At 44.1% G+C, this 19,857-nt stretch overlaps 1 protein-coding gene across 4 annotated transcripts in view; it reads left to right on the top strand.

The window, feature by feature from the left end:
• LOC147454569 (cationic amino acid transporter 4, vacuolar-like) overlaps window positions 1–19,857 on the top strand; it is a 68,705-nt gene that overhangs the window by 46,340 nt on the left and 2,508 nt on the right. For 2 of the 4 annotated variants that reach the window (XM_086516480.1, XM_086516483.1), the window contains exons 5-11: window positions 13,223–13,341; window positions 13,797–13,893; window positions 13,976–14,175; window positions 14,334–14,400; window positions 14,547–14,705; window positions 14,804–15,080; window positions 15,166–15,271. In XM_086516480.1, the coding sequence (XP_086372606.1) occupies window positions 13,223–13,341; window positions 13,797–13,893; window positions 13,976–14,175; window positions 14,334–14,400; window positions 14,547–14,705; window positions 14,804–15,080; window positions 15,166–15,271 (1,025 nt within the window). The remainder of the gene's footprint in view (window positions 1–13,222; window positions 13,342–13,796; window positions 13,894–13,975; window positions 14,176–14,333; window positions 14,401–14,546; window positions 14,706–14,803; window positions 15,081–15,165; window positions 15,272–19,857) is intronic. The other 2 variants (XM_086516481.1, XM_086516482.1) reach the window with 2 other exon arrangements.

Here is a 19,857-nt window from a genome sequence, read left to right as displayed (position 1 = left end):
TTTACGGGTCACCGCGGCATTGCTACCACCTTGAGAGGGGTAGAGAGATACTTCTTTTGGCTGAGACTCAAGAAGGATGTGGACGAGTTTGTGTGCAGTTGCTTGGTATGCCAGAAGATCAAGTTTGACAGGCATAAAGCACAGGGATTGTTACAGCCTTTGCCCATACCCACCTGCCTCTGGGAAAGTATTGCAATGGATTTCATTTTTGATCTCCCGAGAACACAGAGTGGTCATGATGGTATTTGGACTGTTATTGACAGATTTAGCAAGCAGGCTCATTTCATTCGAGTGAAGAAAATAGTCAAGCCGGATCACTTAGCGAGATTGTTTGTGGTCCAAATTTTCAGATTACATGGCATGCTCGAGACGATTGTCTCCGTTAGGGACCCCAGATTCACAAGTTTGTTTTGGAAGGCAATTTGGGAGAACATTGGCACACGGTTGCAGTTCTCGTCATCTTTCCACCCGCAGACTAATGGGGCAATTTGAGATTGCCAATTCAATAGTTTTAGATTTATTGAAGTCTTATATTTCGGATCAAAAGACTCAATGGGAAAAGTATCTACCTTTGGTGGAATTTTCCTAGAGTAACACGATACACTCTTCGACGGGAAGGCGCCATTTGAGATTATTGAAGGTGCTGCGAAGGTTCCACCCTTCCTAAGCACGAAAGATAAGATTTTTGAAGCTAATGAGTATACACGCGACTTAGACACGGCTTTTGCCATGGTCTACGAGGCTTTGCAGAAATCTCAGGAAAGACAGAAAAAGGCAGCAGATCGCCATCGTCGCGATTTGAAATTGAAGGAGGATGATTAGGTGCTCTTACGTTTTGAGAAGGCACGCCTGAGAAAGAAAAAGGGAAAGGAGAGGCTTTTTCCAAAGCTTAGTATGCGATACTACGGACCTTTCCAGATCTCCGAAAAGATCAACAATGTCTCCTTCCGACTGAAACTGCCAGACACTTGGAGGATTCACAATGCATTTCATGTGAGTCTCTTGAAACCTTTTAAAGGTGATGTGCCCGAAGATGGGAGCGTGATGAGCAACCCAAAGTGGAGGAAAACGAGGAGATCCTTGTTCGTGAACAGATATTGGCACATAAGGACAGAAAGAATAAGGGTAAAGTGAGAAGGCGGTTCTTGGTTAAATTCAAGAACTATCGTGCATTGGATGCGAAGTGGATGGAGGAGGAGGACCTAGCAGATACTCCTCAGGTTGTGAAACTTTACCTTGAAGCTTTTGGTTTAGCATAGTCTACTCCAAATGGAACCTAATATTCAGCTTGGCCGGAGATCTGGTGGAGTGGGTTTGCACAAGAGGGGAGTTACTCCGCTCCTTTGTCAACAGATGCCTCGATTTTTGAATACTAGAGTCACTGATGTCTCTTTGAGCTTTAGGGATACTGAGAGCTGGCAGTATTCTGTTGTATGACTTTATGAAATAAAATTCCGGAAAATATGAAACTGACTTGTTCTTGACTTGTTTAAGTGCAGGAATTGATAGACGAAATGACTGCAGCATTTTGGTCTGAATGATCTCGATAGACATGGTTGCAATAAGGATTAGGCAATCGGGCATCTATGAGGTCTTGAGTGGATCTAGATGCGATGGCTAATTGCATTGCCGATAAATCATGGTCTGAGATCCGAATGAATGTTGAATGTGATTTTTCATGTGATGTCCTGTGATGTCAAGTGATGTCCTGTGACGTCGTGTGATGTGACTGTGGATTGGTACATGTGCTAGATGTGTGTTCCTAGTGCGTCGGTACTAACAATCAGTGTTTGCTAAGACAGTTTATGGCTTCTGTCTGTTTTGCAGGCGTAATCGAGGGCGATCACAATGCTTTCAAGAGGGGGGTATGTCACAAACTGGTGACGTGGTTGCTGGCTGTCTAGTACACACACACATAGACTCTATTGCTGCCCCCGCTGAAGTGATAACGTGGCTGCACCGTATGGACAGACCCGCAAATTGCGGCGCATATCACGGAGATCTGGCAGCTTTTTGCATAGGAAATTTACGGCAGCTTTTGACCTTGCTTTATTGGCTACGCAATGTGCAAGAGAGAGAGGGAGAAGCTCTTGCTTTATTTTATTAGGCATAAGAGAAAGAGAGAGAAAGAGCCTTTGCTTTATCTTATGAGGGCTTTTAAAAATACCCAAGCTTTTGAGTTTACCAGCTTTTGGGGCTCTGCTTTTAGATCCCTTGTGATCTTTAAATTAGCGGGTAGGCCTTTCACAACTTAGAGCATTTGGACGCAAAGTCTGAGTGTGAGCGCCTGCCTACACTCTTGTACTTTGAACACAGACTAATATAAAAAGAAATACCGAAAGGGACTCCAGTCTTTGGGGCCAATATCTCTAGGCACGGAACTCCGTCGGGCCAGTGTCGAATCAATTGTGAACTGTTTTGAAGAGATTATTTGTGGTGTCGCGGTAGATTCTCGACTTGGAGTGTCCAAGTCTGTAACACCTTGAGAGTCCATTTGGTACCTAAAATGTAATGTATAATGGTTTGTTCTTTAGCAAGGAGACACCCCTATATCTGCAAAAACCAATACAAGGCATAGAAAACCTTTGTTTAAACCCTTGCAATGGACAACCCACTTGTTGTACCTTATGCTACTAGATCAACCCCTTTGAAGTCTATTGAGCAAGATTTACTTATCAAAGAAGCAAATGCAATCAAAGCTACAAACCCTGAAGATGAAGCAAGAGATTTTAGAAGATCTTTTTGAATGAAAAACTAGAGCCTCAGCACATGCAAATTCAATCATTTTTGTGAAAGAGATCCCCTCGGCTATCAAAACAAAAAAAAGGGTTGAACGTCTGCAAAAATACATTAGTGGCAGCTACTTTCCCTTGGATGGGCAAGGGAAGGTCTAGACTCATTCCTCAACAATAGTACATACGATTGGATGTGACCATGTCTATATACTGGCAGGTTCTCAATCTTATTATGTGGAATCTTCATAGATTTTGCTCTATCTTCTCCGAGCAACGGGTGCAGGATGCAAAACCACAACCAGTTTCTCAATCTTATTATGCGGAATCTATGAAGATTGTGTTCTCCACAACCAATCTCTAAATCTTATTATGCGGAATCTTCATAAATTTTGCTTGAAGATTTCTCCAAGCAACAGTTGCAGGAAGCAAATTGCAGCCAGCAGATTTGAACCCTAGTTTTGAAAGTCATGGAGACGTCCCATACGCTAACCATCTCGCCATGCTCAGTTTGGGGACCATGTGAACAAGACATTATAAAAAAAAAGAAAAATTTTCGTCGGCTGCACGCGTTTTCTCTGTTTGTGCCTCGTGAGACGCGTCCCCCTCTCTTTTTCTTTCTCCTATGCCTCCCCCCTTCCCTGCTTGTCGGCCTCCTTTCCTCCCTCTTGCCTTGGGTTACCGGCTTACGTAGAGATCTCTCCCAGTGGCCCACATGGCAACCCCCAAGGCCGAGAGAGAGAGAGAGAGAGAGAGAGAGAGAGAGAGAGAGAGAGAGAGAGAGAGAGAGAGAGAGAGACTATGCTCATGTTACGCTATTTGCTAGCTGCTCTTGATGCCATGCGGGAGGCCTTAGAGGTTTTTTGCATTGCCAGTGGTGCACGCATTAACTGGCATAAATCCTATGGGTTACTGGTTGGCAGTGATGACATACCTACTTGGGGGGTAGCTGATGGTTTCACATGGCTGTGATCGGGTCAGATATGCCGATATCTGGGCTTTTAGGTTGGATTAGATGTTACTTCACAGCAGCAGTTTGCACCCTTGCTACAGTCTATTCGCAGGAAGCTATGCCATGTGTCTTCACGTCATCTGTCGTTGGCTGGCCGTGCATTGGTTGCCAACCAGGTCATTCTGGCTACAGTATGGTATACGGCTTCTTGTTGGATGTTACAGTCTGGTGAGATGGCTCCACTCCGCCGCCTAGTGCGGAACTTTTTATGGAGTGGCACAAACGGGACTATTGATACTCGTGCTCGAGTCCGCTGGCCCACGATCATTTGTCCTAGGTCAGAGGGAGGCCTTGGCATTACCGATCCAGAGTTACAGAGCCGCGCCCTTCTTACCAAGCTTATTGTTCGGGGTCTTTTTCCCGGACAAGAACCTTGGAAGATCCTTCTTCGGGCCGCTCTTTGCGCAGTGACTCCACGACTCGGCACTAGAGATGGTCATACTTGGCAGACGGGGTATCGTTTTCTCTTTACTGATGCCCCCTTGTCCACCACCTCCCTCTCCCCCATTATCCGATCTCTCCTTCAGATTTGGGTTTCCATGCGACGGGCTATCATACGCTCACCTCCCTCATGTCGTGAGGATATTGAGCGCCAGCCTCTCGTTTGGAATGTTGCAGTTCTTGATTCTTCGGTTGTTCCAACTTGTCAGCTTGGAGAGCGGACTCACATTGATTGGGCTTCCTGGGACGCTGGCCCTGCTGCCTCTATGCGGTTGTTTCATGAGACACGCATGCTAGATGCTGATTTTGTGGAAGAGCATTATGACATTGGTCGCTGGGTGGCAGACAGATTGCTTGAGATTGATACCGCCCTTCCTTCACAGTGGGATGCAGTCATGAGAGGCACGGTTCAGATGCTTCCCCATTGCGGCTGGGAAGGCCTCTTTGCTCAGAGCACTCTCTTATTAGTTCGTTTTGACACCATGCTGTTCACAGTTGATACTGACCAGTCTGAGGGGATTCATGCTAGATTGACATATGATGCCACCTTTCCACATCCTATCCTTCCCGGAGCTCGATGGGAGGCAATCAGAGTAGTTGGCTCCCGCGGGAAGCGTCGTTGTGTTGACCATCGTTTCGCTTCCGCTGATGCTGCACTTTGGAGGCTTTGGGTGTGGGAGGGTCGTGCTCTATCTCAGCTATATTGGGTTCCAGGAGAGTGGCATTGGCCTCACTCTGACCCTACATGTGCACCTATATCCTTCTTTGAGTACACTGTCAGGATTGGACGGTTAGCATTGATGAGACAACAGCCAGAGTAGCCCACTCGTATGCGTTTCTGGTTACATTCAGGTCTCTCTCATGCCTATCTGCAGCAGTTTTGGTCCGCCATCTGGGATTTACATGCGGCTTGTCGTATTTCTTTTTTGATGTGGATGATTGCGCATGCGGGACTTCCAGTTGGAACTTAGCTAGCTACTATGGGTCATGATCCGTTATGTACTTGCTGTCCTTTGCGACTCCCTGAGTCACCTGCACACTGTCTTTGGTCATGCTTAGCTTCCCATGTAGTGTGGCTTGCAGTTTGCTTTCTACTTAGCAGAGCAGGTGTTCACCATGGATTTCTTACTTGGGGATCTATCTCATGGTTGATGCTGATGCCCGGCCCCCATCTTTTTTACGAGGGCTCAGACACAGATACAGCCTTTATGCTTACCTCAACTGGTTATCAACGAGGGACTTTGGCTATGCTACCACAAATTGCTTGGCAGGGGGATTCTCAGACACGTGATGAGGTTTTTTCAGTCATCACTAGTATTACACTATGGAATGTTTGGAGAGCTCGTTGTCTCCACATTCTCAGTGCGGCTCCACAGCTCCTTCAGGATACCCTCACTACCATTTGGCTGGATATCATTCACACCTTGATTTGGCAGTGGGATTCTTCCTCAGGTACATCTCGAGCAGCTGAGGCTCGCCGTTTTGCCTTCCTTCGGCGTTGGGCACGATCCCCACTCTTTTTCACACTTACAGGTGGACAGATTACGTGGCATTGCCCCTCCTCGGTGGTTTCTCCTCCACTCGTCACACCGACCACCATGAGATTGTTTTAGTCGAGTTGTCACTATAGTGGCTCTCCTCCTTACATTCAGCTTGTACACCCCACGTGATAGGCTATTTTGGCATCCGCTGGGGATTATCTTGTACTCAGTAATATACAGCCCTGACTTTTTTCAAAAAAGAGAGAGAGAGAGAGAGAGAGAGAGAGAGAGAGAGAGAGAGAGAGAGAGAGAGAGAGAGAGAGAGAGAGAGAATCTGCTTAGATTCTCCTATCCATTTCTTTTTCAGAATGTGTATGACATACCAGCTACAAATTTAATGGTTCATACTAGCTACAAATTTAAGGTTACCCTTTTGTGAAATTTAAGGTTGTCCCTTTTGTGAAGTTGGTGTCACAAAGTGATGATGAAACCCGCCGGTAGGGCGATAGACTTTAGTTTTCACCCGAATCTTTACTTGAACTTTATGACACAGAGAAGCTTCACAAATAAACTGGTGATTGGAATTTAACTGTAACAAACTGCTGACGTGTCAAAGCCTAAAGAATGGAAACCCTAATTTCTGCCAAAAACCCTAACTGTTGAAACCCTAATTCTGGAAACCCTAACACTAAAACTGCAGATCCCCTAACCCTAACCCTAAGGGCAGCGTGGCAGATTTTCAAAAATTACGCTGGCATGATGACGTGGTAGGTTGTACGGATCTCTACGTTTTGTGCTGGCTGATGATGTGGCAGGTTGTACGGATTTCCGTGATTTACGCTGGCAGCTTTTTGGCTTTGCTTTTGGACCAGAAGCTTTTAAGTTTGAAGGCTTTTTACTGTAAACTGGTTTTTAGGCCAAGGGCCTTTAAATATGAGGTTAGGGCTCATTCTCTGGCATGCTTCCTGGAGAAGGTGCAGAGTCTCGAGTACCGGCTTGTACTGTGTTGATGCAATATAAAGAAATACCGAAAGGGGCGCCAAGGTTTGGGGCCAATACTCTTTGGGGTGGAATTCCGCCACTCCGTGTCGCGTGTCGCGTGTCGTCTCTCTCTCTCTCAGTTCTGTTTTTATTGAAGTGCTAAAAGTCTGTTCAGTCTGTTCTTTTCTATTGCCACGTGGTGCCCGTCTTGTGACATTAACACTTCAAACAAAAACACGGCTTGGGAGCTAGAGTGCTTCCAAGCAGACATCGACACCCTGTGTGCCCCAAAGATTGGCACCCCTTTCGGTATTTCTTTAGTGTTATTGCAAATAAACGATTGGAATGCTTTCATCTAACTCTCACCAAGCTGTCCAAAATTGTCCATTGCTATGATTGCAGGTTTTTGACCCAACTTCACCAGCATAACGGCACAAAAACTCCTGTAGGTCAAAAGTACACATCAAGGACGCTTTCCCTCGCACTCTGGAAGCTTTCCGGTGAGAATTTCAGCATGCTGAATTCCCTGTTTTGTCACTATCAGGTGCCCAAAGCCCTGTTTAAGCATCCCAAGGCTTTCCCAAGGCTCCCTTGGCGATGTCTTGCAGTTTAGGAGCGAAACCCTAAACCTATGGAAAAACACAACAGGCTGTAATTTTCTGTTTTGAACCGTTTTGGGCGGAGCGAGCACGTCTACACGTGTCTCAGATGCTCCCACACGCAATGGGACAATTCCCCTTTGAAAGGGACGAGTTTTCACGCGAGAAAACTCTCCGTTTTCACAAGCCTTTGCTACATATGTAAGGGGAGAGAGATTCGCGAGAGCAAATCGTTGCGCTACATGAGATAAGGGAGAAGGCAAGCTTTCCATTAAAGATGTGATCACCTGCACCCACTACTGACACACACAATGTAGTCACTTCTGAGCTCCAAAATTCAGCCCCCTCTCAAAAATGGGCGCCCCCTCATGGATGAGGCTTCTGCAGAGTGTGTGTGGCCTACAAGTTGCTCTCCTACTGCCATGTGTCCAGTTTGTCTTTTTGGAGTTAATTTCTTAGTACCCACTAACTTATAAGTGTCGCTAGCCAATCTTTTACTGCTCGGATTTCAGTGCCGACTGGCCCGACCATCTCGTGGCAACTTGCCCCCCTTCTCGACTATGGGTGAAACTCTCGGCCGTATCAAAAATAGGGTCCCAAAAATGAAGGGAAAGAAACCAACAACTAAGGTTCGTGGTTGCCATAACCTCGTGACAAATGATGTGTCAGGACAGCACCAACTTCTTCTTCCCCTTCTTCTTCCTCCTCTCCAAAAAATTGATCATTGATAGCCAATAATGCCCAAAAATCTCCCTTCTTTCACTTTAAGCCATCGTTCTCAAAAATAACAAAAAGGTATGTTGTTTTCCTTTCTTTAGAAAGTCCCTTTCGGACACATGCAAGCTCCCCTTCCAAATCACTATCATGCCGCCTTGACATCCACTTAGCTTCACTACAATGTGTGAACCCCACTTTGCATAAGGGCCAGCTAGAGGGCCGCCTGAGTGTGAACTTGTCCAGGTAAACGCCGCCACCCCAGGGGTCCACCTTTCAAAAATACCTATAGCACATGTGTTCAAGAGGTATTTATAAAACCCCTCTATACACATACTTCACCATGGAAACCAATAACTTCCTTTTAAACTTTCATTTTTTAACCCCTCTTGTACACGCAATTCTGTAACTTTTTGAAATATAAAAAACCCCTCTAGGTGAACTCATCTGCTACACATATATACTTTGAGGTGGACCCCTTGAGCGTCGGAAAGCCACCTACAATACCACGCCGTCGTCGACGGCCACCATCAGCAACACCATGTCCAATAGCTCTCACAAAGGCCCTTTAATAAGAGCCTTGGGGACTCACTCTGGCATTCCATGGGAGAGAGAGAGTCCCCCGGCAGTTGTACCTTTATGAAGCATTATAAAAGAAATATTAAAGGTGCGCCAAGGTTTTGGGGCCAATGCTCTAGGAATGAAACTCTACCACTCCGTGTCTACGGTGTGGATCTCTTCTTCTTCTTCTTATTCTCTCTCTCTCTCTCTCTCTCTCTCTCTCTCTCTCTCCACTTGTTTTGAAGTGCTAAAAGTCTGTTCGAGTCTGTTCTTTTCAGCTAGTACGTGGTGTCTTGTTGTTAAAGGAAAGCAACATTGCTAAAAACTTGCGCTTTGGCACCTAAAAAGCCAACTGCATGCAAACTTTTAGCCCAGCCAGACCTACCATGTCAGCACCGGCAAAATGCGGCACGAATTGTGACAGGGAAGCAAACAATTGTTTGAATCCTTACCCAATGCCTATGGTGCGTGTGACGGGTTTTTGGGTTAGGGCTTTTTTTGCGTCGAGGTTATAGTCGTAACTAATTATTGTGATCGTTTAGCTAGTCATAGCCTCTCCCTTTAAAAAGGTGGTCCATGCCAATCTCTTTGTCAAGTGAGAATCTCATCTACTGCGATTTGATTCTCTCTCTCTCTCTCTCTCTCTCTCTCTCTCTCTCTCTCTCTCTAGATTCTCCTTTCTCTTTGTAGCGTGCTGAGTTACTCTCTTTAAACTTGAATTTCTGTCTCTCTAATACAGATTTTCGCTCTCTAAAACAAAGCATAATTTTCTCTCTCTAGAAATAGAGACTCTCGTAAACGTGATATCTTGTTTAAAAAAAGTACTTTTCTCCTAAAACCTGAAAAATGACAATTTTCTCTCTATAAAACACTTTTTTTAAAAGTACTTTTTTTGCAAACTTTTCATAAAAACAATTGGTGCCCCCTAACTTTGGTAAATGTGACGGGTTTTAGGGTTACAATTTCTGTGTCGAGGCCATAGGCGCATTTGGTCTGGTGCGTTCGTTTGGCCCGCTACAGACTCACTCTCGCTAGGAAGGTGATTCATGCCAATCTCTTGGTCAAAGCGAGAATCCTATGTGCTGTGATCAGTTCTCTCTATGTGATTTCTATATCTGAAAATGACATTTGCATGATGCTAGGATATCTAAGTGACCTTCGGGTCTGGAACTAACTTGACTGTGTTTTGCAGATTATGGCCGAGGGGCCTAAAACCTAGAGGAAGGATTTACCAACTTATGAGTGCCCGGAGGGGTTAAAGAAGAAGAACCAGATACCAACTTATACAGCCTCACGGAGAGGGTCTAATACTAAAGCCTGGCGTAAATAATGATGATGTGGCAGTACAATACGAATCCTCCGTGATTTGCGTTGCAAATGACACGTCGTTGGCTGTACGGACATTTTTTGCAATTTGCGTTGTCTTGACACGTGGCACTGCTGTACGAACTTCCGCTTTTTACGCTGGCTGATTTTAAGCAGTCTTGAGCGCCAGCTTTTGGAGTAGTTACTTTTAGGACCAGGTGCTTTTAGGCCTGATGCTGTTGGGGCTCTGTTTTTAGCATCCCTTGTACTCTTTATAAGTGCCCCATGGGCCACAGATTTTGAAGAGTTGGACCCATCCGGAGTTGTACCATCTTGAAGTAATAATAAAGAAACATCGAAAGGGGCGCCAGTCTTTGGGGCCGACGCATCTAGGCTCGGAACTTCACCAAGTCATGTCGTCTCTCTCTTTCAGTTATTCAAGTGTTTGAAGTGTTAAAGTGTTGTTAAGTGTGACTTCTGTCCGATCGTCGCCGGAAGTGATTACAGTGGTATCAGAGCCTCAGGCTCTATGCTTTTTTGAAAGCATAGAGCAAACAGAGCAAGATGGCACTTCCAAATTTTTCAGAAGTTTTCTATATCTTCGTGGCTTGCTTCGGACTTATTAGCCACTCCCACCTTTAGTCCATTGCGCATCGGGCGCGCTCCTCGCTCCTGTCTTGATCGCTTTATCTTAAGAGACATAAGCCATAAAGAACCCAAGACCACTTGCCCTTTGCAAATTAGAGCACGATCCTATCGACATGGACGGAGCACCAGGAGATCACATTGTTGAAGGATGAAATCCACCGTGCCCATCCACCCAGAGGCTCCCTGACGAGACTCATGTCCAGCATGTGGTACGACAATCGGTATATTCAGTAGAACAACAAAGATAGAGACTGATGGATGACATGATTGATTTGGAAGCTTTGCATAGCTATTTGAGCACCTCGAATCCCCTTGCTTTTGTACCATCTTGAAGCAATAATAAAGAAATACTGAAAGGGGCATTGATCTTTGGGCCAACGTGTCTAGGCTCGAAACTTCGCCGAGCTGTGTCACCCCTCTCTCTCTTTCAGTTATTCAAGTGTTTGAAGTGTTAAAGTGTTGTAAGTGCGAAACTTGCAATTATCTTTGTGTTTCTGTCCGATCCGTCGCCGAAAGTGATTACAGTAAAATCCTGCATTTTTGGCTTTACCTATTCCTGCTGGTCCGCAAGGCCTATAAAAGCAACCCTTGCCCTTCAACTTGCACACACACAAGATTTGTAGATTGACTCTGGGTATTGTATGAGCGCCAACTTTCGGCTCTTCAACTCCTTGTACAAGAAGAGTTTAATCAATAAAAAAACACTCGAACGGGGAGGCTGATAGTGGCAGTTCAGGGCCACCAATTGTGTAAAGGGGCATCCCGCTCCGACATAACTGACTTCTTCAGACTAGCTACCATGCAGCCAGAGGAGCAGTCACCACAACAGATTTTAGAGTCCACCCGTACCATAGGTTAATTGATTTACCGAGCCCTTGAGCATAGGAGATCCAGACGCTCATGACTACGAGTAGCAATCACAACATTGATGGGGACTACAACAGAAGATCAGGACTACTCTACAACACATGAGACGCCTTGTTAGAGTACCATGGAGGACACTGACGAGATTCGATAGGGACCAATGCTGGACTTCCTGGGACACCGACGATGATGATGATGTTTTACACCCTCTTGATCCCTCATGAGATTGTATCTTTGTTTTTTGCTAGAGAGCTCCTTCGTCTGTTTTATTTTGGCTGTTCTAGTTTTGCTTTTCCAGACATTTTATAAGTTTCTCGGGGATGTAACTTTTTGGGGTCTCATTGGTCATTTTGGCCTTTTGAAGACGTTTAATATAACATTTCATTTATCTCTTCACTCTTTGTTACAGGTGAATTGTTCAAGTTGTTTGAAGTAATAAAGCATTCCAAAGTGTTGCATATTGTAGTTGTCTTTGTGTTTACGTCCGATCCCTTAGAGTGCCTGTCCATGCAAACAGTAAAATCGACCACACCTTGAGAAAGTGTGTTCCCCTTAGTGCCAAAAGTTGTGCTGAAGGTTGGAGGCATCCTCCTCCGTGCATGCCACCGGTCCCACCTTGGTGGAATCCATAAGGGTATCCCTGCATTCCAGGCATCGTCCTTTACAACCCTCCCATAAAACGAGGCATCCCTGCTCTATATGGGCCAAAAGCACCTGCGCCATAAAGTCCAAAGGCACCTGCTCCATAGGGATCGAATCCCCATGGAGGCATAGAAACCTAATTATTGGCTGCCATATCTGAGAACGTTGGATTCCAGCCTAGATGATTGGGGTACGGTGGCATTTTCTGCTGAATTTGTTTTGCTGTATGTGTTGTTGCGGTTGATGCGCTACTGATCTGGATCCCTTCTAATTGCTTGAGGCTTTGGTTGCTTTGACCTTTTGCTTTTTCTTTTAGCTGATGATTGATCACATCCTTCCACTATCTAATTACCGTATTCATCAGCTTGACCTTCATGTACTCTGCGTAAGGTGGAACTTTGGAATAAGCAAGAAGATGCGAAGACACAGAACTGATGTGAACGAGAACATTTGAGTCCAGACATAGTGGAGCTAAGTTCCTTACTCAAGAGATAGGCCCCTCAATAGACGTCCCTTGCGATTTTTCTTTTTCCATTAACAACCTGTCGCAGTTACAAGTGCCCATGTAAGTCCACTCACATAATCTGAGAGCTAATGGCACCTTGGCTTCTTATGTATAGGCACCTGGCACCCAACAGCAACTCACCTAAACTATTATTTTGAACTCTTTCTAGAACGGAAGATTTATCGCTCTAGAATCTGAGAGAACTATTTCCTCTCTACTGGCAGTTTTGCTCTCTAGAATTTGCTGTTTTTTTACCCATAAAATTCTTGCTTTTGTTTCTAGAATTTGTTTTGATTTGAAGCATGAGTTGTGTCAGCTAAAAAGTCGATGACTTCAAAGGAGTTGTCTTTTACAAGGGCCATACTCCCGCAATAGTGCAGAACTTTGGGTGCACACAGTTTGCTCCCTTGGTGCTTGAAGGCCCTCGGGCGCACGCCGACTCATGGGGACTTGCAGATTCTTGTCGTCCAATTCTAATCAAATTCAATCCATAAACAATTACCGAAATGGGGGTGCTGAAAGTTGTGGTTCAGGACGGATTCTCTTGTGCAAGAGCATCCTGTTTCACCTTCTTCTCAAGCTCCCGCCACTCTCTTGCTCAGTACAGTCTATTCTGTTGTTAGAAGTATTAAAGTTGATTCAAGTCTTGCAGGTTCTGGTTATTTGACATGTATATCTTCCAATCACTAATCTGAAGTGGTTACCCTTTTGATGATTTGTGATTATATTTTCTGCAGAGTGCAATGGTGCAGGCAATAATTACATTCAGCAATGTCTGTGTTCTAATCTTTGTAATTATTGCTGGAGCGGCTATTGGGTTCGAGACTGACTGGATTGGTTATCGTCAAGCAGATGGGTAAGTGTATTGTGCTTCAAGAGAGCATATTAGTGCATATTTGGTTGAATTTCTGAGGAGATTTACCTTTTTATCTTCATTGTAAAACAAAAACCCAAATTATCTTGCAGGGGTTCCATGACTTCTTGTAAAGCTCACATCAATGCCTTCTTTGGATTAAAGGCCACGTAGCAGTCTCTGAAATTGTTAATCCCAGGGCTATATTTTCAACAAGAAACTTTTTTGAGTCTTTGTTTTTTGCTCTGCCAGCTTGTACGGCTAGAAGTTACAGGCATTTGAGAGTTCTTCTACACAGATCTTCAGTAGTTTCATAAAAAAAGTGGTTTACATTAGTATGTCAAGCATTTTTTGCCGTAAATGACTGATTGATAATTTGTTCTTAAGCTTCAACTTTCAGGTTGATTTATTGTCTATGTAGTTCATATCTAATGTCAGTTTTCATGACACATTTGTAGGTTCTTACCGTTTGGATTCAATGGGATGCTTGGAGGAGCAGCTACTGTTTTTTTTGCTTACATAGGGTTTGATACTGTGGCCAGCACAGCTGAAGAGGTAAAGCTGAACACATCCATCAGTGTAAAATGTAATGGAATAAGAAAGAATTCATTGATCATGCTATCTAAATCAAAGAAAGAAATGCTTTTGGCTATCACCAATCCAGGTCAAACATCCCCAGAGAGATTTACCTCTTGGAATTGGTATCGCACTTGCTATATGTGGATCTCTCTACATGCTTGTTTCAGCTGTCATTGTGGGCATTGTACCCTACACTGAAATTGATGTCAATACTCCAATGTCATCAGCTTTCTCGCGCTATGGAGTGCAGTGGGCTATGTAAGAATGGGGCCTTTCAACCATCATTTGCAATTTTGTTGTTTTGCATGGTTCTATACTATGTAGGTCAAGGTGCTTGCACCATAGCATATGTTTGCCAAACATCATGAGGACTTGTCTCCTAGGTTTTTTGACTTCTTTTTAATATGGCTTTGTAGGTATGTGGTGTCTGCTGGTGCTGTGGCTGCATTATCATCCACTCTCATGGGATCTCTCCTTCCACAGGTTGGTTCACACAATTGCAGATAGTTCTCCAAATATCCACCTGCACTATGAAGGCAACCTTCATTTAGATATTGATAAGAGCTGGTTAGTGCTGCCTTTAAAACTGAAACTTGCAGTTACTGAAAACAGATGTGTGCTTTTGACAGCCAAGAATTCTTATGGCAATGGCACGAGATGGCCTGCTGCCATACTTTTTTCTTCATGTCAATAAATGGTCAATGGTTCCTATAAATAGTACTATATTGACAGGGGTTGTTGCCATGCTGTTAGCATTTTTCATGAACGTAGATCAGCTGTCAGGCATGGTAGGACTAAGTAATTTTCTGCTAGTACTGTTGTTCATTTGTTGGATGATCCGATTTGATGAACATACTTGGTTGTGTTTTTAATGTTTACATTTTAGGTGAGTGTGGGTACGTTACTTGCATTTGCTGTCGTTAGCGCATCAATCCTCATCCTCAGATTTGTGCCTCCTTCGGATATCTTAACTAGTTTTCCTTATAGTGTGCCGTCTCCCAACCAGCTTCTCGTATCAGACATTGAAGCTGAAGCTTTCTTTCAAGATTCCTCAGGTTTACAACAAGATGGAAGTGCTTGCCCATTGCTTAAAGAAGACCAACAGAAGCATGGTACCCCTAGTGATAGCACTATCCCGCAGGAGAATGATCAGGTTTCTGAGAGTAAGCCTGCAACACCTAATTCCTTAGTAACTGCTCTTTTTTTTCCATACAAGACCTTTTGGTTTATGTGTTATGATATTTACAGGTAAAGATGAGTATACGAGGCGTCGTTTGGCAGCCATGGGAATAGGTTCTTCATGCATTGGAGCCCTACTGGTCGCTGTGGGCGCATCAGGAGACCTGCTTCCAAGGTGAGCGTTTTCACCTGCAAGTTGACAAAGATGCACAGACCGATGCTGTTGTCACAAGAACTTTCAGTAAGGTTCTTGAGTGAAGTAAACCTAACAATTTAGACGGGCTGCACATCACTTACAAGGACTGTATTTGAGTCAGCACATAACAAGAGTGGACATTAGAGATCAATAAACCCAAGTGGTCTGTTACTTCTTTGAGGCCTTAGTGTAGTAGTCACTTGCTCGTGAAAAGCTGGAAAGCAGAGGGGAGAACTATTTTTAAAGTCTTGGTTCTTTTTATTCTATAAGGCCTTTGCATAGTAGTCACTTGCTCCCAAAAGCTGGAAAGCATCATGGGCTTTAAGTTGTGTCACACACGTCCGCCTGGACATGTGTGCAGCTGAAATCGCAAACTTGATTGGAAGGTGTGATGTGTGTCAGTGGGTGGAGCTAGCTGGTTCAATTCCCTCGCCCGTCCAGAGGGGTATGTGGACACAGCAAAGGCACGAGTGCGCCTGAGAGGGTTTGAACTGGCGAGATTCATAGGCGCCGAAGAAGCTCTTTTTGAGCTTGTCCGGCGCCCGTGTGTGACACGGGCCTAAGTTAATGATACTCAAACATAATGAACCGAGCAGCACAAAAGGTCTAGGTTGTGAAAAGAGCTGCCAAGTATCTTTGTAGCATCTTCTCCCCAGTTTCACAAACGCATAAACATCTTAAAATTGCGTTTTTTGGAGGAGGCCAAAGACATGTACAGCCATTGCAGGTGAAGGTCGGGGCTCCTGCTTTATAATTCACCCTGGATTTGATCAGTCAAACCAAGCCAAGCAGGGGGATTCACCCTTTGAAATATTACCAGGCAGATATACTTCATTTGTATCCTGCAGGTCCAAGCACATGCCTCACGGAAAGCACAAGGTGGATTTTGAGGCTTTGAATGAAAGAGGCATCGAGGGACCCTTCACCCAACTTGAGAAGTCGACTTGTCAAACTGCCATTCTTCATAGAAAGCACCAGTGAGGTCATAACTGTGCTCGTTTTCATGAGCGTCCTCGGTTTTTTTGTCCTCATTGTTGTACAAAGACCTTATTAGTGGAACCTGGAGCTACATTCTGTTGCCATATATGTAATGCATTGTTGCCCTTGACGAATTGACATCGTGTAGAGAAGGACAATCAAAACTTTATTGGGCTAAACCATAATACAAACTAAACGATAACCATAAGTATAGACCATAAGCCAAGAATAACTAATCACCATAATCAAGAACATTGCAGTAAGAACCAAGAGCCATCAACCTAAACCACACACCATGGACACCAACCATACAACGAACCAAAATTTATTTGTGCATCTTCTTGAGTTGTGGCTCACCATACACGTACAAGAGCAGTGAAAATTTAACCAGAACCGACTACTATATGAATCAAGATGCATGTTTACGAGTCGTTGCTCATCAAAACTGCAAAATCATAGCCAAAAGCCACCAATCACCATACACGCACAAGAGAAGTGAAGATTTAACCACAACCATCTACCATATAAACCAAGCCACAAACCATAACCATAGCCCTCAGCCACAAACCATAGCCAAAAGTCATCGATCACGATACAGTCACAAGAACAATGAAAATTTAACCACAACCATACATTGTGGATGATGGCTGTGGTTAAATTTTCATCGCTCTTGTGCGTGTATGATGATTGATGGCTTTTAATTTGGTTATGGTTTGTGGATGAGAGTTACGGTTATGATTCATGCTTAGCTAGGTTTGTGGCTTCTTTTATATGGTAGATGGCTGTGGTTAAATTTTCACTCCTCCTGTGCATGTATGGTGATTGGTGGCTTTTAGTCATGGTTTTGTAGCTTTGATGAGCAACGACTCATGAACATGCTTCTTGATTTATGTAGTAGACGGTTCTGGTTAATTTTCACTGCTCTTCTGCGTGTATGGTGAGCATTGGCTCAAGAACATGCACATATAAATTTTGGTTTGTTGTATGGTTGATGTGCATGGTCCGTGGTCTAAGTTGATGGCTCTTGGTTCTTATTGAGGGTGACTAGTTCATGCTTGGCTCTTTGTCTATACTTAGTGTTATGGTTTAGTTTGTGTTATAGTTTATGGATTTTTGTTCATGATTATGGTGATTAGTTAATGCTTGGTTGATGGTTGTGGTTAAATTTTCATTGCTCTTGTGTGTATGGTGATTGATGGATTTTGGCTATGATTTGTGGATGAGGGCTATGGTTATGGTTCATGCTTGGCTATGGTTTGTGGCTTGGTTTATATGGTAGATGGTTATGGTAAAATTTTTATTGCTCTTGTGCATGTATGGTGATTGGTGGCTTTTGGCTATGGTTTTGTATCTTTGATGAGCAACGACTCATGAACATGTATCTTGGTTAGTGTGCATGGTGCGTGGTTTAGGTTGATGGCCCTTGGTCCTTTATGATGGCATCAACATTTGTAGATTCGGACTGTAGATCTAATAAATTCGGGTTGCATAATTTGTAGATTGGGGCTGTGAGATTTTTCAATTCGACATGCTCTCTAGTTGATGGCCCTTGGTCCTTCATGATGGCATCAACATTTGCAAATCCGGGCTGTACATTTTGTACATTCGGGTTGCATAATTTGTAATGAGATTTTTCATTTTGACACACTCTTTGGAATTTTTGTAAATTGTAACGAGAGGGCACCATGTGAAACAAAAAAGAACAGATGGAACAAACTTTTAAGCACTTCAATAACATGAGACGCGGAGTGGCGGAGTTCCACCCCAAGAGAGCACTGGCCCCAAACCCTGACGCCCCTTTCGGTATTTTTTTATATTGCTTCAACACATTACAACACGTGGCTCTGCTCTGCATCTGCTCCCGCAAGAAGGCTAGAGAGAGAGAATCCACCCTTCATATTTAAAGGCCCACAGTCGGCTTCTCATATGTCTCTTTCATTCAAAGCCTCAAAATCCACCTCGCGCTTTCCATGACCAAGACAAGTTTGAGTGACATGTGCTTGGACTTGGCGGATACCACCCCGCATTGGCAATTGAATTTCGTTTGAACTGATTAGTGATCCATTCATGTTCGTGTGCACCATCTTCTTCACTCGAGCTAGTAGAGGAGCTTCCTTGGATGTTAAAGTCATCATCTGCGTCCTCCATCATCATACCACTCCATGGTAACGATAGAGAAGAAGAGAATAGGTATTCAGTTGAGGTATCAATAGGAGGAGAGAAGGCCTAAACCACACCTCATCCCACCCGAATTTACATAACAACCCGAATTTACTAGTTTTGAACGTAGGTTCTTCTAAGCTCTTAATTTTTTACACTTTCCCTCCAATTGATCATAATATGAAGCTATGAGCACTTCCCTACTGTCCCACTTTTTAGGCTCGTACTCAAAAAGCGATATTATTCCATCCTCATTTATTAGCACCGTCCGCTCCCCACCCCGAATTTACCCATTTTCCCGATTTTACTAATTTACAAATCATTGACGGAAGAAATCAACGACCCATGCGCCCTGATTTGACTCTTTTCCATTCTCCACCCTTGATCCCTTCAATTTCGTGGCGTGTCATATAGAGAGGAGGCCCACCCACACCACTCTTCGCTTCATTCACAACACAACCATGTCAATATAGTACTCTCATGTCCGAATCCTCCCGATTCCTTTTCCTTGGATACTTCACACAGCTCCTAGATAGGCTCCCCACATCAGAATTGTTTTATCTTTCAACACACCTCACGTAGGACACGAGCGTGGGGATCACAAGATAGGAGAGATAGAGAGCAGAACTCGATCCGAGCATAATTCTTCCAGTTCGTATAAAAGGACAGGTATTGATTGCGGGACAAACAGAGTCAAGAAGAAAGTCCACATCACCTGCTCTTGGTGCAATATCTTCACCACCACCAACTCATTGTGATGGGCACCTCTTTGCCGGTTCAAAAGAACACCACCAAGACCAAAACCTTTGCCCACCTTGCTTCAAAGAGTTTTGAGGATCTCTAAGTTCTCGACGCTCTCCTTTTGTGCGAGTTTGCGTGGAAGGCAAAATTGAAAAATTGGCCTTTCATAGCATTGTAGCACTCTGAATATTGTTACGTCAACAATTCCAAAGTGGGAATTCCTTTGCAGGTTGAAAAACCCTGGAGCTGATGGTTATATTGTCTTGTGGGTGACTACCATGGGTCTATACCTTGCACTTTCCTTCAAGGGTGAATTTGGGCTTATCCTGGATTCATCTAGGTATATTTTTTAGTTGTATAGCGGACATGCAGACTTCACATTGTGAAGTTTGCGACCGAGTTACAACCAGTTGATATTGTGCTAATTCTTTCTATCTTTTGTGGTGCGTATGCCCTATCAACTACCTCATTTGTGCTAATTTTTTCGATTTCATGCTTCTTTTAGTGCTAGGCTTCATTATGGCTGAGTCTGCCCTTGATCTCCGGAGTCATGACAGAAACTCAGCAGGCTGAACTTTGTGTTGATGTATGCTCATGTGTGTGTACGTGTGGTGTGTGTTGTGTTGGGGAGCATATGTTAGTACCTATTTTTGCATCCACTATTGGGCACTGACGACGTTAGTGGG

This window comes from Adiantum capillus-veneris, chromosome 7 (assembly GCF_014529385.1).
Source record: "Adiantum capillus-veneris isolate H3 chromosome 7, ASM1452938v2, whole genome shotgun sequence".
Classification (NCBI taxonomy): domain Eukaryota; kingdom Viridiplantae; phylum Streptophyta; class Polypodiopsida; order Polypodiales; family Pteridaceae; genus Adiantum; species Adiantum capillus-veneris.
The sequence above is the reverse complement of the archived record's forward strand: the minus strand, read 5'-3'. Positions and strand labels throughout refer to the sequence as shown.